This window comes from Engystomops pustulosus, chromosome 4 (assembly GCF_040894005.1).
Source record: "Engystomops pustulosus chromosome 4, aEngPut4.maternal, whole genome shotgun sequence".
Taxonomy (NCBI): domain Eukaryota; kingdom Metazoa; phylum Chordata; class Amphibia; order Anura; family Leptodactylidae; genus Engystomops; species Engystomops pustulosus.
Window position 1 is genome coordinate 148,594,690 of NC_092414.1, and position 23,310 is coordinate 148,617,999.

The window sequence follows — 23,310 nt, forward strand, 5'->3', positions numbered from 1 at the left end:
TGTGTAGGTGTTTATCACTGTGCTGTCGCCAGAGGTGAGGCGAGACATTAGAGATCGTTTTGGTATCAGGAGCTGCAGCTTGTAGGAGACGCCCTAGTGGAACTTGAATAAAATTAGGCCAGGAATGTTAGTGGATATTACTTAGCACTTAACTGGGGTAATATTTTATAATGACCATCCTTGGGTTGGGGTGAGAGAGCTGGACCTCTGGGGATGAGAAGATGAGCAAGTGTCATGTTCTCTGTTCCGGTTTTCTATTGAATGTATTATGTTTCCCTTCCCCCCTTCTCTTTGAACTTAGTAAAATTACTTTACAAGTACATTGCTTCATTGGCCAACTCTTCGTGGATTCTGACTCTTGCATTAGAAAAATGGTTCACTAACTATCGTGGTGAACTGTGGCAGATATTCAGGACTAAATACAACCTAGTGATTAACTTGAGTCTTCCCCTATCCCTTTTCCCTACCCCTCCCATCCCTCCTCTGGGCCTTTGACCCACTCTTGGTATTTTTGACCCTATGTTGGGGTCCTATTTTCTTTAAAATGTTCAATAAATACAGTTAAAAACAAAAAAAAAAAATGTTATAAGATTGCACAGATTTTTTTTTTTCTCCAAAGTCATCATCAAAGTCTGTAGTTTGGTGCATAACGGTTGTTACAGATTTTCTCCAGAAAATGGCAAATCGAACCAAAGGAACATACAGTTACAACAGTGAAACAGCACCTATGTTTCCGTATATAAGCAGTGGTCACAACGGTGTAGAAATAACTAACTGAATAAAGAGGTTACAAATATTCACAAAATATTAACACCATGTTACCTGGGTGCATATCCTCCTGATAAACAGCCTACTTGTCGTGGTTTCTGTGCCGTCTACGAAAGGAAATTGCACAATACAATCTTCATTTCCTCAACATTGATTTTAAGGCAGTATGAAAAATTGTGTAAAAAAACTACGGGAGGCAAGTTCCCCCACCATATTTGTGTTGTGATGAGCGATATACTCAAACTCTAGTGGTAAAATAAAAATGGTCACACAGACTATGAAGTTCTCGGATGTTACTGCGGGATCTCACCTCACTGGCCATTAGGCCATTCAATGACTGAAGCATCACCTGACCCCTTTCTAAAGTTAATAATGATGGTACAAAATGTATGTTACTCCAATTCTCATTCTTCTGCATAGTAAACTGTATGATACTCGAGAAACTGGCAGCACCCAGAGCCAAAATGTTCACACCATCTGTACAAGAACCAATCACACAGACTCCTCCGAACTTTATTACTCTTATCCTGCAGCCCTGAGCTTCCCCCATCTAAAGAGATCACAATTGTGGTGGGCACCTCTCTCCATGTATGTCCTGGTGCAGCAGGCTTGGCACCATAGGCAATGTGGTCTCACCCACTCTGAATCTCACTGGGCATAATAACGTACTAGAGTCGTGATCACACACAGCTCATCACCATTTAGTTGCACACTATAATTGATAATGGGGATGGATTTAACATAGTCGCTCCAGGTAGTAATATACAGAGATTTATTTGATTTGGAACTAGACTAATACCATTGTGCAACATAAAATCATCACTAAGATAAAGCAACTTTGATTTAACATTTTGGACCATGATTGTCTATATATATTCCCCAGTTCCGTTTATATCAGGATTCACATCAAGCTTCCTCCAGCTCTACCAGGACTCCGTCACAGTCTTTTGGATGTAGGAAAACAACTGGTTTCCCATGTGCCCCAGTTTTTGGTTCTTCACTTAGCAACCTAATGTTTTTCTGTTTCAGATCTGACATTGCCTTTTTGATGTCATCGACCTACAAAAAAGACAAAAATGTTAGTTAAAAGACAGTACAGTATATTTAAATAAATTTTATGCGTTTTCAATTTGAGAACTTTACCCTTAACTTGTTTAACAGATTTTTCTAATGAAGATGAAGTATGCTGCCTCCAACTGGTCAGAAATAGAAACACATCCAGTATTCATAGTAGATTTACTGACAGCCATAGTTTTAGATGCAGAGGAAGTATTTGCTGCCCTCTGCTGATCATAGCAAGGAAGTTACAATGTAAAGAATATTTTACCTTTATTTTAGAATAGTCTATAAGCAGTAAGAGGACAGAAGCGGATAGTGCAGATTATACATACATACATGGTATGCAATATACCAGTGCTTAAAAACAAGTTCATAGTATCAAAGTATATAACGTTGGAAAAAGACCAGGTCCATCAAGTCCAACCTATAAGTAATGAAAATGGTTCTTCCCCATAATGGGATACCTTCTGATTAATATGACACCAAGATTTTGTTTCTAGATGCCAGGGTTCAGGAGATAAAGTTATTTAAAGTTGGTTACTGTCATGACATTTACAAACGTCCTTTCGGCATGATGCATGTGCAAACAGGAAGTATATAGCCATACGGCAGTCGTGAAAAGGTTAATGTTAAATGAATTACAATACATGTCTTACACTGCTCAAACATGCAAATACGTTTTCTTGGCTGGAATAATAAAAACCACACACCTTTTAGTTACCCTGTAAGGCATCTCCCTTGATATTAAACATGACCTTCAGGAAGCCTAATGACATGATGCCGGATTAAAACCAAATGATGTCAAGAGAGCTGCCTTACACGGTAGCTAAAAGAGGCATGGTTTCCTTATCCCATCCAGAAAAACTTATTTCCCCCTAGTTAAGCACCCATGGCTGCAAGTCTCCACACACCTGCAAGGTGTCAGAGAATGACCCTAATTGTCAGTCTCTGTAAGGAGAACTCCCGACCATTATACAGCAGTATCCTTTACTAGTTTCCTAAAGGATAAAATCTTGCGGTCTTCATTTTAGATAACGCTGTACAATTTACATATTTTTTGTATGGTCAAAAATGTTTACTTTAGGAGGAGAGAAAGGCAAGAAATAAAATCACTGCAGCCAATATGTCACGTGTGTACAAAGTGCTCAACACTTGTATGATATTTAAGGGGATGTGTAAGGGCAGAGGTCGCACTAACAATTTTCCAGAAGGGTAATAATACTCCTCTCACATTTTTTGAGGAGTACGAAATTTTCACTACTAAATGTATAACTCCCAGGCGTATATATAGTGTTAAGAGACTTCTATTAATACAAAGAAAAAGTTACAGCTCCTGTTTTCTGTGATTAAAACGGTTTTCTCACAAATTAAAGTTAGGCCCTATCCAAGGTAATTCACACCTTTTTTATGTGTTTTTGATATATCCAAAGGCTTCACATGTTGAAGTAACATCGCGTTTCAGCATATGCAATGGAAACACAATGTTACTTCAACATGTGATCAAGCCTGAAGCCTTTGGAATGCGTCAAAAAAGCACTGCATCGTGTGAATGCTCCCTCAAATAGCAAGTATGTATTAAACGTGTTGTGCACAACATTTTTATGGTGTTTTCACACATGGCGTTTTCAAACACATAAGAACAGCTGAGAAGAGATTTGCCAAATTACATTGCTGTCAATATTGTGTTAACAAAACACATGCATCAACGCAATTTTATTGTGAGCGTTTTGTAACGAAATGTTGACAGCAATGTAATTAGGCAAATCTCTTCTCAGCTGTTGTGATGCGTTTGAAAACGTATGCAATAACCTCACCCCTAGGCTACATTCATACTACCATATGGGGGACTTATGTAAGGCCGCAAGCTTGTGGCTGTACATATGTCCCCAATAGATGGCAATGGCCGCACGGATACTGCTCCGTACACAGGAAAATGACATGTCTTTCCCTGTGTTACGGCTAGTACCCAATGCATTTCAATGGAGAGGGGTGGGGTGACCCCCTCCTCCTCTCCATGGCACCGAACGCATGCCTGCACGGCTACGGCCTGGCGGGCATACGTTTGTGTGAATGCAGCCTTATTGTCTACAGAAATTTTATTTAATTCATTTTCTGCGGTTTGGGAACATAACTCTTTTTTTTATTTTTTGTTTACAGATGCACATTTAGGGAGGAACACATAATATATGTGTTCCTTGCTTTACTCAAATATAGATCACAGATAACAGGGATCTAATGGTAAGAGCCCATTGGATCACTGTATACAGAGACATGTGGAGAGGGTGCATACAGCACCTTCCCTGCATGCCTCTCACTGTATACAGGGGCTGCTGTGACAGGAGACTGATAATAATCAGGCCCCTGTCACAGTACACAGCACGATCCTATTACTGGCTGTGTGCACGATCGCACACAGATCAGGAGCACAGCCCCGGCAACAGATTTGTCTCTCCGCCCCCACCCCTCGCTCGGCTCCGCCCCCACCCCTAGCTCGCCTCCAGCCACTCAGAGAATATCTTGCAGGATCGCAGCCGGCGCCATCACCGCTTGGAAGCGGCAGCTCACAGAAAAATCACCAAGCGTATTAATACGCTTGGTGATTTTTTGGGGGAGTAAATCAGCCTCTAAACGCGTCTATGACGCATGTAGAGGCGTTATCGCGACCTCTGTGTAAGGGTATGTTCATGATGAAGATGTTAATTAACAAGCAAAAGAAAAAATGAATAGTTTGTACACAAATATGCATTTTAGTTAACTAAATATTGAGAGAGAAAATACCTCGATACAAATATGATGCATTCCGCCAGCCTTGTTTTTCTGTAAGAAGCCAGAAATAGGACTGTTCTGTCCCAGTGGATGGAGGAGCTCCAGCTTTGTGTTTCCAAGCTCCACAAAAATAGTAGAAACTCCATGGTCAGGAAGGGGGACAGTCTCACTGACTTTTGCTCCCAATACATTTTGGTATAAAGACTTTGCTTTCTCCAAGTCTGGTACAGCAATGGCTACATGGTTAAGGCGTCCTAAATTCCATAAGGCATTTGGAACCTTCTGAACCAAAGATTGCGAAGATGACAAGTTCCTCCTTATACGAAGAGCTCCAGAAACTCTACAAATTAGTGCTGTAAATACAAAAAATAGGTTGAGGGTGCGTTCACACGTTGCAGTTTTTTTGCAGTTTAATTAAACTGATTGGACTTGCTTAGGAAAGGCCTAATACCTGTCTATTTTACACTTAACAATGCATGTCAGAGCACACGAGAATCATGAGGTCTAGCAGACTTCCCAAAGAGCGCAGACACAGTATTGTGGCAAGGCACAAATCTGGCAATAGGTACAGCACCCAAGGTTCCTAAGAGCACAGTGGCCTCCTTAATCCTTAAATGGAAGAAGTTTGGGAGTACCACAACTCTTCCTAAACCTGGCCTTTCAGCCATAATAAGCAATCATCAGAGAAGAGCCTTGGTAAGAGAGGTAAAGAAGAACCCCAAGATCCCTGTGCCTGTGCTCCAGTGGTGCAGTAGGAAGATGGGAGAAAGTTCCACAAAGTAAACTATCACTGTAGCCTCCACCAGTAGCGGCTTTATAGCAGATTGTGGTGACGGAAGACTCTCCTCAGTGCAAGACATATGAAAGCTGCATACAGTGTGCAAAAAAACACATGAAGGACTCCCAGACTGAGAAATAAGATTCTAAAGGCTGATGAGACTAGGATTTAACTTGTTGGTGTTAATTCTAAGCAGTATGTGGGATTGTATTTGGCAGGTGATGAGCAGTGCCTGGTTTTCTCCAAACAGAGGGACGTGGTGGTGGCAGCATTGTGCCATCGGGGTGTTTTTAAGCTGCAGGGACAGGAAAACTGGTTGCAATTGAAGGAAAAGAGAATGCGTCCAAGTACAGAGATAACCTGAATGAAAACCTCTTCCCGAGTGCTCTGGACCTCAGACTGGACCGAAGGTTCACCTTCCAACAAGACAATAACCCTAAGCACGCAGCTAAAATAACAAAGTAGTGGCTTCAGAACAACTATGTGACCATTCATGACTGGCCCAGCCAGAAGCCTGACCAAAACCCATTTGAGATCTCTGGAGCGACTTGAAAATGGCTTCCACCAACGTTCACCATCCAACCTGTGGGAACTGGAGCGGATCTGCAAGGAAGAATGGCAGAGGATCCCCAAATCCAGGTGTAAAAACTTGTTGCATCATTCCCAAGAAGACTAATGGGCTGTACTAAACAAAAAGGAGCTTCTACTCAATACTGAGCAAAGGGTCTAAATATTTATCAGTTTTTCTTATTTAATAAGTTAGCAAAAATAACACATCAGCAAAAATAGAAAAAAGAACTTTTTTGATCTTACCAATTGGCTGCAATGAAACAAAGCGTGAAAAATGTAAAGGGGTCTGTACCTGCTGTCTATTTTCATACAAAATTACCAGGGGTGCAAGGTTTCTAATTTGCTACATTAACTAACAAGGTACTATGCAGGAACCAAGCAGATGGCATCAATGCCTAGAGAACATACACACCACCAATGACCAACTCATAATGTGTAGCCATTGCTACTATTGCATACACTGCACTCATGATCCTGATGCTGAATCATAAATGGCTGAAAAAGATAATGATTGATGATAAATGTATATGTGAGAAAATGAAATTGTATATTCAGTGTTATAAGGACAGGTATATATAGGAGCTGTATCCAGAATCACTACTCTATTGTGGCAGGAGTTACACCAGTTGCACCATCAACAAAACTACAATGTAATGTGTTGCACAACATGAAAGCTGTCCATGGCATCAGTGTCACATACAGTGATATATGCAAATAGTCATGTGACAATAAGTTGCCCACAGGTTTTGGTAGTAAAATTGGCTGTAGTCTGGCAGAGGTTACTAGGAAACCCTAGTGCTAGTGTCTTATACATTACAGGACACATTGAACAAGCCAATAACAGCGCCACTTCTAATAATAGGCAAAGTCTAGTATTGCAGCCCATGTCAATTCAAGAGTCTGGCACTGAGCTGCATTACCAGGTACTGCCCACGGCCGGGTGTGGTACTGTTACTGGTGAAAGATGCATACCCCTATATTATACCCTGGACAATCACTTTAAAGGGGACTGCAGCTGGACTGTTGAGGGCTGTAATATAGCATCCTGTAATACATTGCTGTCATGGCTCGTCTACACTATGCGGTTCCTGCCTGCTCCATGTGTACCCAAGGTCAGATTGTCCACATGGCTGTGTCTCATACTGGAGAGGCAGATATCCACAGCAAGCAACCAGGCTACTCCATACCGTGCCCCCGCTGTCATGACAATATCGTGACATAAAGAAACACGGCACAACAAGCACACGACATCTAGCGGGGCCTGCAGTAACGTATCCCTGTGTGACTGAATGTGGAGCAGTCACTGCCCTCTCCAGCACCCCTCTATGGTCAGATGGTAAGACCCCCAGTACCTGTCACCCTGACCATGGACGCCGCCATGTTGTTTATTTCTCTTCAATAAAGCTTTCTGTCTATGGATTTCCGACGTCAGGTGTCACTGTTGCCAGGCAGCACAGACGCCATCTTTGAAATGGGCAAAGTGAGAACGGAGGAAATACAGGCGTGTGTATAGCAGCTGATCTACTCTGCCTAGTTTTGCCTGTGTGAGACAGCAGTAGGTCAGTGCCCATCCATGTACTCCATCCCTACTGTGAATACTTAGAGGTCCTGTCAGGTGTCTATGGGACACTAACGCATCTATAGGTACCTGTGGTTTAGTGTCCCCTATGACAACTGTCTGTTTGCACATATATACCTGCCTCTGCCCCCTGTATAATGCGGCCAGTATGTCAGCACAACCCCACAGCTTCACAGCAAGCACCCCATGAGCAATGTAAGGGTAAATTCACACAGCTGTATGCCTGCATATGCATCCCCCCCCCCTCCCAGACAGCCGTGTGAATGCACACATGCACACTAAGGGCTCATTCAGACGGCCGTCTGTGGGGATGTATATGCGGCCGCATATACATCCCCATAGACAGCAATGGAGGCCCGGCGGCAGTATGTGTGGCACCGTTCCACGCCGCACACCAGGATAGGATAGAGCATGCTCTAGCGTTTCCTTAGTGTGCGCCGGCTGTTTCGGGTCTTATTAAGAACCAATGCGGTCATGGCAACCAATCGCTGCTCTCCGGTGATAACCCAGGGAGCGTCGACCAGAACAAAGATGGCGGTGCCCACGCGCCGCTGTCCTTTAAGGGTTGGAAGGTTAAATACCTGTTTTGGCGATGGGTGCTTGCTGCAAATTCCAAATGCAGGGAAAGTGATGGAAAAACGCATTTGTGCTGTTTTCTTGTGGGCTTGGTTTTTACTGCTTTCACTGTATGCCCCAAATGACATGTCTACTTTATTCTTTGGGTCGGTTTTAATACATTTAGAAAAATGAAAAAAAATCTTCATGTTGCCATCTTCTGGCACTAATAACTTTTTCATACTTCAGTGTACGGGGGTGTGTGCCATGTCATTTTTTGCAAGATAAGCTGACGTTTTCATTTTGTACGACCTTTTATTATTATTAAGACCTTAAGGACGCAGGGCTCAGTTTTTACGACTTTGACTGTGCGCTCCAAATAACACCTCAGCTTTATTCTTTGGTTCGGTGCGATCGCGATGATACCAAATTTATATAGGTTTTATTGTGTTTTAATACATTTTCAAAAATTAAACGAATGTGTACAAAAAAGAAAAAAAATTTTTTGCCATCTTCTGATGCTAATAACTTTTTCATACTTTACGGAGATGTGTGAGGTGTCATTTTTTGCTAAATGAGCCGACGTTTGCATTGCTACCATTTTGAGGTCTGTGCGACATTTTGATCACTTTTTATTCCATTTTTTATGTGATCTAAAAAGGTGTAAAAGTCGCATTTAGGATATTTGGGCGCCATTTCCCGTCTCGGAGGTCACCGTCGGCCGTAACCGTTTTTATATTTTGATAGATCGGGCATTTTGGGACGCGGCGATACCTAATGTGTCTGTGATTTTTACTGTTTATATTATGTTTTATATCTGTTCTAGGGAAAGGGAGTAATTAATATTTTATCATTTTTTATTTTTTTTTAAACTTTTTTTTTTCTTTTCTTTTCCACAGTTTCTTAGACCATCTAGGGTACATTAACCCTAGATGGTAGAATCGTTCCTACCATATACTGCAATACTTCTGTATTGCAATATATGGCATTTTTGCAGCTCATTCATTACAATGAGCCACTGGCTCATTGTAACGAATCTGCAGAAGCCATATAGCCTCGGGTCAAACGAAAACCCGAGGCTACCATGGCAACCGATCGCTGCCCCCCAATGACGTTCGGGGGAGCGACAATCGGAATAAAGATGGCGGCGCCCACGCCGCCGTCTTTTAAATGCCGCTGGCAACTTTGCCGGCGGCAACGGACGGGTTAATTGCCGCGATCGGTGCAAGCACCAACCGCGGTTATTAGCGGTGGGGGTTTGCTGCAATATGCAACAACCATGAGCCCTCTTCATACACTCCCTGTACCTCTGCGCCATAGAGCAACGGCGCAGTGCGTTAAGGGGTTAAATAACAATATAATATTTATATGTAGCAAAATGGCGTTACAGGGTTAAACGCTGGGAATAACTACAGGCGGTCCCCTACTTAAGGACACCCGACTTACAGACAACCCATAGTTACAGACGGACCCCTCTGCCCACTGTGACCTCTGGTGAAGCTCTCTGGAAACTTTACTATAGTCCCAGGCTGCAATGATCAGCTGTAAGGTGTCTGTAATGCAGCTTTATTGATAATTCTTGGTCCAATTACAGCAAAAATTTTGAAACTCCAATTGTCACTGGGGCAAAAGAAAAAATTTTGTCTAGAACTTCAATTTTAAAATATACAGTTTCGACTTACATACAAATTCAACTTAAGAACAAACCTCCGGACCCTATCTTGTATGTAACCCGGGGACTGCCTGTATAATTATTTTCTGCGTAACAAATTACACTTCAAAATGGTTGTATTTAATATTTCAATATTCTTGTGGGAAGCGGGAAATGCAGTGAAATTGGTAAAAAAAACGCATTTGTGCCGTATTCTTGTGGGCTTGGATTTTATGCCTTTTACTGAGCGCCCCAAATGACATGTCTACTTTATTCTTTCGGTCGGTACGATTATGGGGAAACCAAATTTGTATAGGTTTTATAATGTTTTCATCCATTTAAAAAAATTAAAACCACCTGTACAAAATATTTTTGGGATTTTGCCATCTTCTGGCGCTAATAACTTTTTTATACTTTGGAGCTGTGGGGGGTGTCGGTGATCACTTTTTATAGAATTTTTTCTACTTTGGGCGCGATTTTTACTATTTATTTATATTTATATCAGTTCTAGGGAAAGGGGGGTGATTTGAGTTTTTAAGGTTATTTATCATACTTTTTTTTAAACTTTATTTTTATTTTTAAAAATTTTTAGACTCCCTGGGGTACTTTAACCCTAGGTTGCCTGTACGATCCTATCATGCCATACTACAGTTCTGTATACTGTATACAGTATATGTGGATTTTACCCCTCATTTACTCCTCATTCATTACAATGTGCTTCGAAAGTCCCGAGGCTGCCATGGTGACAGATCGCCGCTCCCCGATGACGTCATGGGGAGCGACGATCCTCAGATAGGCGCCGCCTATTTTTTGAAGCTGCCGGTGGCGATCAGCAAGAAAATCCTTTAATGCTTTGCCTGTGGCAGTCAAATGGTTAACACCTGCGATTGGCGCTAGCATCAAACGTGAGTATTGCCGGTGGGTGTTTGCTGCAATATGCAGCAGACAACCACCTTGTATGGAAAGGGCTCAGCCCGTGAGCCCTGTCCATACACCCGCAGAAGACGTGCAACATATTTATATGTCACATGTTGGTAAAGAGTTAAAAGTTCGCCATCACTGGTATATAGCTTGAAGATGGTCAGATAGTATTTACACTCACCGGCCACTTTATTAGGTACACCATGCTAGTAATGGGTTGAACCCCCTTTTGACTTCAGAACTGCCTCAATTCTTCGTGGCATAAATTCAACAAGGTGCTGGAAGCTCCTCAGAGATTTTGGTCCATATTGACATGATGGCATCACACAGTTGCCGCAGATTTGTCGGCTGCACATCCATGATGCGAATCTCCCGTTCCACCACATCCCAAAGATGCTCTATTGGATTGAGATCTGGTGACTGTGGAGGCCATTTGAGTACAGTGACCTCATTGTCATGTTCAAGAAACCAGTCTGAGATGATTCCAGCTTTATGACATGGCGCATTATCCTGCTGAAAGTAGCCATCAGATGTTGGGTACATTGTGGTCATAAAGGGATGGACATGGTCAGCAACAATACTCAGGTAGGCTGTGGCGTTGCAACGATGCTCAATTGGTACCAAGGGGCCCAAAGAGTGCCAAGAAAATATTCCCCACACCATGACACCACCACCACCAGCCTGAACCGTTGATACAAGGCAGGATGGATCCATGCTTTCATGTTGTTGACGCCAAATTCTGACCCTACCATCCGAATGTCGCAGCAGAAATCGAGACTCATCAGACCAGGCAACGTTTTTCCAATCTTCTACTGTCCAATATCGATGAGCTTGTTCAAATTGTCGCCTCAGTTTCCTGTTCTTAGCTGAAAGGAGTGGCACCCGGTGTGTTCTTCTGCTGCTGTAGCCCATCTGCCTCAAAGTTTGACGTACTGTGCGTTCAGAGATGCTCTTCTGCCTACCTTGGTTGTAACGGGTGGCGATTTGAGTCACTGTTGCCTTTCTATCAGCTCGAACCAGTCTGCCCATTCTCCTCTGACCTCTGGCATCAACAAGGCATTTCCGCCCACAGAACTGCCGCTCACTGGATGTTTTTTCTTTTACGGACCATTCTCTGTAAACTATAGAGATGGTTGTGTGTGAAAATCCCAGTAGATCAGCAGTTTCTGAAATACTCAGCCCAGCCCTTCTGGCACCAACAACAATGCCACGTTCAAAGGCCTCAAATCACCTTTCTTCCCCATACTGATGCTCGGTTTGAACTGCAGGAGATTGTCTTGACCATGTCTACATACCTAAATGCACTGAGTTGCCGCCATGTGATTGGCTGATTAGAAATTAAGTGTTAACGAGCAGTTGGACAGGTGTACCTAATAAAGTGGCCGGTGAGTGTATGTATTCACTAATGTCTTGAATGATTTAAGACTGTTTAATAGATAAATGATAATTATAACTAATATAATATGAATATTGTAATATTAGCACTGACTGCTTTGCTTGTTATCCTATGATTTGAAAATAAACCTATCTTTAATGTGTTTGGGGAATTAAAAGAAGAGCAGATCCTGCCAGAGGGGGCGCACAGCAGTATGTCAGTGTGCTTGGTTTACAATCCTTCATCCTGATGGGGGATGTTCTTTAACATGAATAATGTCCTTTATAATGAATTCAGAAACTGCTTTTCTCCTCTTCTATCACTAAAGATTGTATTATTTTGTGTATTGAAGATGTGACATAAAGTTGGCGATATCACGTATGAAAATTATGGCACCAATTTTCAATGTGTACAATAAATGGCATTTTGAAATTTAGTGCCATTGCCAATGCCGTGCCTCTTTTATAATGCCATGACAAAAAATAATAATATTAATAATAATATTTATATTATATGGCGTCACCATATTCTGGAATTTAACAAAAAAGTACAATTTGTCCCTCAGAAAACAAGCCCTCATTCATCTCAGTACAAGTGGTCCCCTACTTAAGAACACCCGACTTACAGACGACCCCTAGATACAAACGGAACTCTGGATGTTGGTAATTTACTTTTTAAGCTTTTTTTATTAATCCTGGTTTTAAAATCTAATTGTCTGGAGTTACAATTATGATATATACAGTTCCGACTTACATACAAATTCAACTTAAGAACAAACCTACAGAGCCTATCTTGTACGTATCTTGGGGTCTGCTTGTAAAGGAGAAAAAAAAACATTTGGAATTCATATAGTGGTTAAAGTTTTTAATTATTAAGAACAAAGTCAGAAATAAACACACTCTTACGAATCCTAAGAATTCTATTGGATGTGCAAGGTGCGTGTGTGCAGTAGATGTGAAATTCAATACAAAACCACTGCTCCTACCCCCTCCCCACCCCCCTACATGGAAAATAAATATGAATGGCCATTCTTGCGGCCAAAGATAGAGCAGGTTGTGATCACCGTACCGAGCCCCGGTGCTATAGACAACTTTGGGGACGTTTATCCGGCTGCAAATTTGTGGCCATATATATGTCCCCCAAATGTTCCTGTGAATGCAGCTTTATAGAACACAACAAGATACTTCTGTACAAGATATGGAGGCAATCTGTATTATTTGTTATAGATTCCCCGGGCCTCTCTCATATGGCCATTATTTTGTTTTTATTTCACAAATGGTATTTTATCAGAGTGGTGAAACATATTATTTGTGGATTTTCTCATTAAATTAACAGAGATCTATAGTCACCCTTCACACAGAAAAGGGGCAGATATTAATAAATCATCTATTATTACAGTAATACTTGGATCCCCACCCCAGTACAGATAACCATATGGCAAGACATGAAAGTTTGTGAACCATTATTTCACACATCCAGTTTATACAGTAAATCTGGAAGGTTTATTTTCCTACATTGAATCTGAGAATGTATAGCTTGGCCGGGCTGGAAATCAGAGTCTGCCTTTTTATTTCCTTCAATAATTTTGATAGCTTTTCATCCCTGAGGCAAACGCTAAATGAATAAAACAGACTCTTTTGAGTTACTTGCATGACTGGCAGGATTGTCCACTGCAAAGAAAAATCATTTTATTATAAGTCTCCATGCAGCAATGAAAAGGTTACATATTGCAGCCTCAGGCATTTTGGATTTGCCTGATTAAAATAAACATATCCAAAAGAACAATATGAACCTCAATGTAATGAAAAATAAAAAAGACGTATGAATAAAAAGTACCTAGGGTAATAAAATGGTAAATTAGAAAGCAAGGCACAGATGATCAACTATGGACAGTAGCTCCAAATGCACCATAAATCTAGATTTATTAACCCGAAAGTTCAGGCAAGTACCCTGGTCCTTATTTTGTTTAAATAAGTAATGTTTTACAACGTGAAATACTTTTTACCAGCAACATGTAGCTCAACATAGTCCTGTTATTCTCAGCTAGCATGGTAATAATTGTCATACCTTCTAGAGGTCCCTCCAGTGGTGGAGGACTGGAAGTAGTTCTGTCACAATGACAATCAATGGCCACAGAAGTCACATGCTGTGCATACATGTATAACTTCTGGAGTCAGTGAGTGGTTGAATGGCCCTGTGAATTGTGAACATAATGTCATTTCTTGAAAGAAATGGGTGAGAGAGCCACTCAGTCGTGTAATAAGCCACATGCAATGTTCACATGAAAATACAGTGGGGGAGATTTATTAATGTGTCGGTCTTTGGACAAGTTCTCTGCTGCCCCAGATTTATCACAGTGTTTGATGCTGGAGTATTAATCTGGTGCAGTATAAGACTGGCAAGGTCTATTCTGCACCTCCTTTTAGTTGATCTAGCTTTCTATGCCAGAATTTTTAATTTTCTGGTGGAAAGGTTACACATCCCCCTTTAATCAAGGATGTGCCCCTTTTTCATAGGAGTCGGAAAACAGCCTAGGATTGATCTAAAATTATTAATAAATGTGACGCTCAGCATTTAAGATGCAAATGACGCCAGATTTCTGGAGTAGACACATTGATACATCTCCTCCCATGTGTCAAAATACAAAAGTTATACATCAGTTGTTCTTGGCACAATGGCCAAATGAACCTAAAATATATAATATACCAAAACAATTATCCCAAGACTCTATGATTAAACCCAAAGTAAGATATTGTTGTGTCAAATATTATCCAAATATTGTGCCAAGAACAATGATGAATCTAGCGCAGCACCAGACTAGCCAAGATGTGAACTGTCAGACCATGTGACACATCGATGGAAAAACTAACAAAAGAAGGGCTGCATTGGAAAAGTATAAACACTTGAATTCATAGTATCATAAAGACTTAATTACAGTAAAAATAGTCTCAGAATAAGATCTGTCAACAGTACAAAACATGCTTTTTGGTAGGAATACTTTGACTAAAAGCTTGTGGTACTGTATATAACTTACACATATGAGCACTTTTGTCTTATATCCATATTTCGCTGAACAGAACTGGAAAATGCAGTCATACAAAACAGACCTAAGATTCTGGGTGACAAAACAAATAGAATAATTTATATGATATAGATGATGGTTATTAGCTTTCCTCTACTGAGCCGTACTTGTATTATGGTTTGTCCTTAAGGTCTCGATTTTGTGATGGTTTTGTCTTTTAATCTATGCCATTCATTTCATAAGTGCCCAAGTACATTAGCCGTAAATAAGAGCTGCTTTCCTGTTGTTATTATCTATCATGTTCTACTAACTCAAAATGTGGTGGTGTACAGTAATGTAAAAAGACAATGGGGGACATGTATCACTCCTTTTACTTTCTTTTTCTTTTGTATGTGCAACTTTTTGTGAGACTTAACAGCAAACTCATCACATGTATCCCAAAGAAAAAAACGTAAGATACATTGCAGTGATTATACATTGCAGTGATTAAGTAGGCCAACTTCAGGAAATGTGTAAAAGTGTCAGCCGAAAAACTGAGATGTATGTGCCCCATTGTCTCAATGATAAAAGTGAAGCTTGAGTTTATCTGAATCAGATTTTTATGACCAGTTTTAATAAAAACTATGTAGTTTAGAGAAGATTTAAAATTGATCTGAAGGGCAAAGGAAAAGTGGGGAAGTGACCTAAATGGGGACACATGGCTACCAAAAAGATGCCTTAAATTGGGGGGTGTATGGAAATGGAATCATAAAGTGGGAGAGGCAACAGAAAATCTACAGAAAGGGCAGCATAATTTGGAGAACTACAGAAAGGACAGCATAATTGGGGAGGTTGACAGAAAGGGCAGCATAATTTGGAGAGGGTACGGAAAGGAGAGTCTCCGGCTGTCTGTGAAACAGCAGAACAGAGAGGGGTGGGCGTGAATAAATAGTCAATGGCGGAGCCATGAGACAGTCACGGGACATCAGCCTGAGCATCTCAGGCTCATTTACATTTTTCTATAAAGTTATTTTCTTTATGATTCGGATTTCCCATAACTAACAAAAATCATTGCCAGCATCCACTAGAGGTAATGAGCATGCTCCTTAGACCAGTCTACCATCGCTAATCTGGTGGTAGATGTCCTTTAGGTTCGTCTGAGAGAGGTGGGCTCCATAAAAGAGGTTATATAAGCAGTGGGAGGGCTATATGCTGGAGCTTAAAGAAGGGAGCATTATACTATGTGAAGGGTGACAAAGAGGGGTGTTTTTTGTGGACACCCTAGGGGTTAAAGTGGTCTTCCCATTACAGCAAATTAATGTTATTGTTTGTATTATGAAAAGTTAGACAACTTTCCAATATACTTTCTCTACCAGTTCCTCATGGTTTTCTACATCTCTGCTTGCTGTCCTTCTTGTCACGGGTGAGCCTGCGATCCATGTTGCGGATCGCGGGTGCACCCGTGCTCCGCTTTGTGCCTGCCGCTGCCCCGCTCTTCCAGCTCGATACTTACATGTCCCGGCTCCTGGCTCCGGCCCGTCCTGCTGTCTGACGAGCTCGCGCCCACTCCTTATTGGCGCTGGTATCCTGGCTCTGCCATATAGCCTGGCGACTCCCAGCATTCCCTGCCGGATCTTCATGTCCTGTTACTGAAAAGAAAGCCCTCCATGTTCCCGAGCATTTCCAGATGCCTCCTTGTATTCTGTGATTCCTGTATTCCTTGGTGTTCCCGTGTTCCGTGGTGTTCCCGCGGTCCTTGTGTCCTGTGGCGATCCTGTTGTCCTGTGGCGATCCTGTTGTCCTGTGGCGATCCTGTTATTCTGTGGCGGTCCTATTGTCCTGTGGCGGTCCTGGTGTCCTGTGGCGGTCCTGGCGTCCTGTGGCGGTCCTGGCGTCCTGTGGCAGTCCTGGCGTCCTATGGCGGTCCGGTAATCCAGTAGCCGTCCGAGGTCCTGCCAGCCATCCGAGGTCCTGCCTTCCTGTGGTCCTGCCTTCCCGTGGTCCCCGTGTCTCTACCTTGGCTGCCGCCGCGGGCCTAGTCGCACCCGCAGAGCGACCTGGTGACTCCCTGCCGCAGCAAGACCATACCGCTTTGCGGCTGGCTCTGGCGAAGACCGGGAGTTCACTTAGACTCCGCTCCCGGGTTGCAGCTAGTATTGTTATCTCTTGCGGTGGCCCAGGGAGTCCACTGACTTAGTCCTAAGGGACTATTTCCCATAGACTGTGACACTTCTATAGAAAGCCTGTTTACTACCAGTGGACAGAAATCAGACCATGGTCACACAGGTGCACAGCTCGGTTATAATGAGTCGTGCACCTGTGTGACCAGGGTCAGATTTCTTTCCATTAGTAGTAAACATAGAAGCTTTCTATAGAAGGACAGCAAGCAGATATATAGAAAACAGAGAGGAATTGATACAGAAAGTGTATTGGAAAATTGTATAACTTTTCATAATACAAACAATAATATTAATTTGCTGTAATGGGTCTGCGTTCTACAATATCCATGTGTAGAAGGGAGTGGGGGTACCTTGGAGCAATCCCTGGGGATTTAAATGAACCATAAACATTTATACTGCATTACACAATACACATGTTTTCTTTTGTCTGCTGAATGGGTTAATAGTTCTTTTATTTTATTTGTAGTGAATTCCTCTTATTTAAGGAAATGCTGCAATCTCTTTTGTAGAACCATGAGCTATCCCTTTTGAATACACTGTGGGACATCTATGAATTTTGGCACAGTTTCTGTGTTTTGGTGCACAAATCATGCTTAAATTGTCACTGGGATGTTAGAATGTGGCGCAATTGGTGCATGACCGAAAATGGTTAGAACTGTCTCCATTTACGAAGTTGAAATAGAACTCATTAGACCATTTTTTGCAGCTCTTAGTGTGCACAAAAAATTGCTGGGGAACTAGATCCACAGGAAAAGTGTCAGATTCCCAAGCAGCGCCCCAAAAAATAAAAATTTATGAGGGTCCCTAAAGCACCAATATTGTGGCACAGGTACTACATAAATAAGCTGCAATGGCCGCAGCAAGAGGGGAAAAATACATTTTTCTGTCAGAAAGTCAATAATGAATGCCCCCCCCCCCCCATTGTCACCAAATTATACTATGTACCGTATTTACAGGATAAAGTCGATTATTTTTAGGTTGGCAAGAGCAAAGTGGAATGCATATTGAATTTTGCTGACTGTATTTCTCAGTGAATAACAAATTAATGAAGCCATGAAGTATAAAAAGTAGATGCAAAATGGTGGTGTCAGTGGTGATGAAAATTGGAATTTAAAGAAATATGAATATGAAGACAGACCTCATCAAAGTTTAGTCAAGCAACCTTTCCTTCCCTCCAAAAAAAGGAAAGCTTGATTCTGATTTGTCGCTAGGTAGTCTACTATTCCTATAATAACACTTAAAGGGGTATTCACACTGCAGCAAATTAATGTTATTGGTTGTATGCTAAAAAATAATACAATTTTCATATATACTTTCTGTATCAATTCCCGCAGTTTTCTAGATCTCTGCTTGCTTTAGGAAGCTTCTATGTTTACTTCCAGTGGACAGAAATTTGACCTTGGTCACACAGGTGCACAGCTCATTATAACACACAGCTCTGATCACTCACTATGATACTAACGGGCTGTGCACCTGTGTGACCATGGTCAGATTTCTGTCAACTGGAAGTAAACAAAGAAGCTTCCTATAGAATGACAGCAAGCAGAGATCTAAGGCTACAGGGGGCTGATGGGCTATATATTACAGGGGCTGGAAGGCTATATACTGGGGGGGCTGTGATCAATGCATTTCCCACCCTCGGCTTGTAACCAAGTCAATAGGTTTTTTCCAGTTTTTTGTGTTAAAATTGGGGGTCTCGGCTTATACTCGTGTCTGCTTATACTCGAGTATATACGGCACGTGTTGAAATTGGAATACCCCTTTAATTACCACACTACAGAAACAGGTGCAGTTTATGGTAAATGGGGTACTTCCACACAGAATTCCACATATGACACCTACCTTGCAGGCAGATTTCTAAGAACCCCTATCTCTTGAAGGTAGCTGCCTTGGCTATTTTGAATGCCCATAGTTTTTTAGCCACCACTCCATATTTCGAAGTCAGTCCCAAATCTATTGTTTCTTTTTTACATCATTTCCTATATTTCCTATATGTTTTCCAGATGCATTTTCCATTTATATATAAATAACATGATTATATGTAACCTAATTTAAGAGAGTAAATCTGGATTTCTTTGTATAAATGTAGTATTTGCTAGTATTTTGATTTTATAAAACCTTTATGCTGGCAACTCTTATTTACAAAGCATTCTCTATCCCTAAATACCACTTAGTACAAATCCATTAGCTATTAGATTAGTGAGTGGATTTCACTGGAATTGTATTTTCTACAAAGCTAAAATCAATAATACCGTATTTTCCGGACTATAAGGCGCACATAAAAGCCTTGGATTTCCTTGGAAATCCAAAGTGCGCCTTATAGCCCGGTGCGCCCTATAGGAGGGCAGCGGACCTACTTACATAGGTCCCCGCTACCGGAGACAGCAGATCTCCAGCGGGAACTGCAGACCACGCGTCGGTCTGCAGTTCCCGCTGGAGATATATGTAAGTATGCCATTCTCCACCTCCCGCTCACCTTCCCCGCGTTCCGCGTCTCGTCCCGTCGGGTCTTCGCTCCGCCCCCGGACCTCCGCCACGCCCCCGACCCTGCGCCTTATAGTCCGATGCGCCTTATATAAGGAATTATTACATATATAAGGCCCATCGGACTAATGCGCCTTATATTCCGGTGCGCCTAATGGCCCGGAAAATACGGTATGTATGAAGAGTATTTTTTTAATCCACCTACTTACAGTAGAATAATATTATTTAAATGAGTAGTATATGTTTTCACAAGTATTTATTTCAAGGGATAGGAATGCAGTAGTGGAACTAATGTTCAAGAAAGAATCATTGGGGCACCGTGGCTGTGGTAAAAAAATAAAAATGTGTTGCATAACCATAAGTGGTGTGCAGAAAAATAATAATTTTGTAGCACAATGGCTCAACCTATTGGGGAAAAAAAATTAATTAACAGCCCCCTTTAAACCTTCCTGACAAAGCTCTTTCTTTAAAATGTCCCACTTTATATGGTTATAAATTTGGAACCCTTTAACATACGGTACATTATGCAGGTAATTTTAAGAATTTTTACTCGTGACACATTGTACATCATGTTAGTTGAAAAATTCACAGTCCATCCTGTCAGACGTTTTTTTTCTTCTGCTGATCTGATAAAAGTGATAACATATGGGTTAACTAACTGGAATAAAGAGGCACACATCGCTGATCACTATTGAGGGTCGTGATGGCGCTGGGGAGGTTGTGGGCTTTGTGACTCATTCGGGCCCATTGCAAAACAGGGGGCCCCATGAACAGAGTCCCACAAACCCTCCCCCCCCCCCCCAATGTCAGCCGTGTGACATGGTGTACTACTGTCACTACACGGGTGACAGGTGTACTACTTTTGTGGACGTATGGTTTAGAAACGGACAAAAGATCTATGGTTTGCAGGCAGAAAAAAAAAATGAGGGTGAAAGTAGCCTTAAACAGTATAGTTCATTCATTGCTTCAATGGATAGCACACAGACCCAAATTTTTCAATAAGCTCACACACACGACTGTGGTCTCCATGACCCTGTGTGTGAGTTGACTCTTCTTACCTCAAAATTCCGAGCTGGCCATTGTCATCAGTGTATTAGTGGACCTAACATGCTGATGACACATGGGCTGCATAGAATGGACCATGCTCTCCTGTTTGGGGACGAGAATGCATTACTGTGCAAGTAGGCTAAGGAAGTGAGCTGAGAAAACCTGATGCTTTCACAGGACACTAGTGGTTAGCAGTTAGTATGTAAACTAACAAACATTGGGCTGGCCTACTCCGCGATAGGAAACGCTCCACCTTCACGCCCACCTTGGCGTGAACATAGCTTGAAGGGGGAAATAATCACTATTGCTGGCCAGTTTTTTGGCATAGAAGCCTTGATAAATTCCCCCATAATCCTGCTACAAAAGCTTCCTCCTGAAAATATATTCTTCTAAGCATAGAAATAAATAATTCCTACCCTTACTCATCTCGTAGAAAATATTAGATGTGATGTGCTGCAGTTAAAACAACTACTGGAAAGGGCAGTGACTCATCTGTAATGCTTGAATTAATTTTTATTCCAGGGAAGTCTGTGAATGGAACCTTTCATGACTCTGTAATTCATGCATGAGATTGGTCGTTGAGCAAGTGATGTAGGCTTTAAATATTTAAGATGGTTTACGGGTGATTTACAATGTTATATCATACTCCTATATACAAGAGGTACAGCAAGTATTTTGACCTTTCAGGTAAAACTTAAGAAAGTGACATATTACTGGCTGCAACCCATATTCTTATTGTGCAGAAAAGACTCTTATTATAACATATGTATGGCAATGTCCATTTTATGACAACTACTGAGACAGAACGGGTACAAGCACACGATTAGGTCAAAGCACAGATTTTCATGTGGAAAATCCACAGAATGACCCTTTACCAGAAAAGTAAATCGGTTTAGATTTCATGGGGGAGATAACAGAAAGGGATGTGTCACAGAGCCGATGCCCGGTCAAACAGCGGCCTGGCAGATACAGAGACGCTTCTACGATAGCACGTAGTACTCCCTGCTCGGAGTCCATTGTAGAAGACGCTAACCCCTTTGCTGAACTACCATCTACGGAGGATACTCTCACTCAGGAATTCATGAAAGAGATGAAATGGATCCTGCGTAAGTTCTTCCAAAAAAGACCTTAATTACATGCTCAGGCCTGCCAACGTTCCCATACAGTTTATGGGAGGTAGAACAGATATCATAGAAAAGCAACTTGGGGATTTGCAGAATTGCATAACAAGCTGATTGATGCACATTATGATCTGGAATTTGCCATACGAACAAAGATGGCGGACTTGGAAGACAGGTCCCACCGAAACAATGTAAAATTTAGAGATCTGAACTGATCCCCCTCGGCAGACCTGTCAACCTATCTGCAGAAGCTGATTAAAGCTGTTCTACCTGATGCATCCCTGCGGGAACTGGCTATTGACAGGGCACATTGCGTCATTACCAGGATTCTATGGGAATCGTTAACATAGACACGGGTATACATGATTTGCTGACTTATATGTGGAGATGCAATTCCTACTACGTATCCCTTCATGCACATTGGACTGTGCACCTTTTTCGGGGATTACATGGCATGCACAGGTATTTAACAAGTGTCTGCGCTGGGATTTTGGCACACACCAACTTTTGCTGGCGCAGCTACACAATTTAGGGGACGTGCCGTTGGACAATCGGACTGATTAGTACTTAGCGCGGGATTTAACTTTCAAAATGTGTCGCAAGCCCAAGCAGGGGTAAGTGACACTTGCAGGATATTGGGAGCATTATCTTAGTTCACTTATGGTGAACTCCAGCGGGAATGTAAGTAAATGTGCCCCACTGTGCTCAAATTGGCAAAGAGCTTTGAGAGTCCTTCCCTCTTATGTCAGCCCAGGCCTGTTGTGGAACGCTCACAAGATTTATATCAGGGGGTACCTTCATTAGACTTGAGCGTACTGACAATAAGATTAGGAGACCACAGATAAATAAACTAACAGGACAGCTACCAAAGGTAGAAACAGCCAACAAAGCCCACCCATCGCAGCATAATCTTGACCTTCTCTCCTTTCTTAGACTCCATTTTCGGAACTTGCTGCTCTCACAATATGATAAATACCAAAGGAAGATTAAAGCCAATTATTACTCCCAGAGCAACAAAACCAGCAAGATTCTAGCATGCCAGCTAATACAATGGCAACAAAGGAAATAGCGGACAGGTTTAAAGATTATTACGAGTCTCTATAAAATTTAGCAGCTCACCTGTTTGCACACCAACCTGAGGAGACTGACATAAATAGATTTTTAACATGTTGCTGCATATTTTGGGGGATGTCCCCTGTTTTGTCCCTAGTAGTCTGAAGTCTGGAGTTCTCCCCAATCGGCTTTGCTAATGATGCGGTTTCCTTCCCTCACACTTTATAATAAAAGACTGTTGGTGAATATATTGACCATTGCTAAGATATTAATTGCTAGGAAGTGGAAATCCGGCAATATCCCATCAAGGGTTGAATTGATAGCTGAAATAAAACATATATACGGATATAGGATAGCCCAAAAAAAAGGTGTGTTTTTATGTGAATATGTGGAATATTCTAG

At 41.7% G+C, this 23,310-nt stretch overlaps 1 protein-coding gene across 2 annotated transcripts; it reads right to left on the reverse strand.

Annotated features, from left to right (window-relative positions):
- Window positions 1–1,523: 1,523 nt before the first annotated feature.
- MCEE (methylmalonyl-CoA epimerase) lies at window positions 1,524–23,038 on the reverse strand. Of its 2 annotated transcripts, none has more exons than XM_072148039.1 (3): window positions 22,975–23,038; window positions 4,606–4,946; window positions 1,524–1,827 (listed from the first exon to the last, which is right to left on the reverse strand). In XM_072148039.1, the coding sequence occupies exons 1-3, from the start codon at window positions 23,021–23,023 to the stop codon at window positions 1,675–1,677; spliced, it is 543 nt and encodes a 180-aa protein (XP_072004140.1). In that variant the 5' UTR covers window positions 23,024–23,038; the 3' UTR covers window positions 1,524–1,674. The 2 variants fall into 2 exon arrangements, with proteins under 2 accessions (XP_072004140.1, XP_072004141.1); XM_072148040.1 differs by lacking the exon at window positions 22,975–23,038 and adding an exon at window positions 7,294–7,450.
- Window positions 23,039–23,310: the final 272 nt, after the last annotated feature.

Coding starts and splice junctions, on each gene's coding strand:
- MCEE (XM_072148039.1), bottom strand. CDS start 23,023: ATGTTAAAAATCTATTTATGTCAGTCTCCTCAGGTTGGTGTGCAAACA. Junction 4,947..22,974: donor TCAGGTTGGTGTGCAAACAG/GTGAGCTGCTAA, acceptor TTGTATTTACAG/CACTAATTTGTAGAGTTTCT. Junction 1,828..4,605: donor TGCATCATATTTGTATCGAG/GTATTTTCTCTC, acceptor TCTTTTTTGTAG/GTCGATGACATCAAAAAGGC.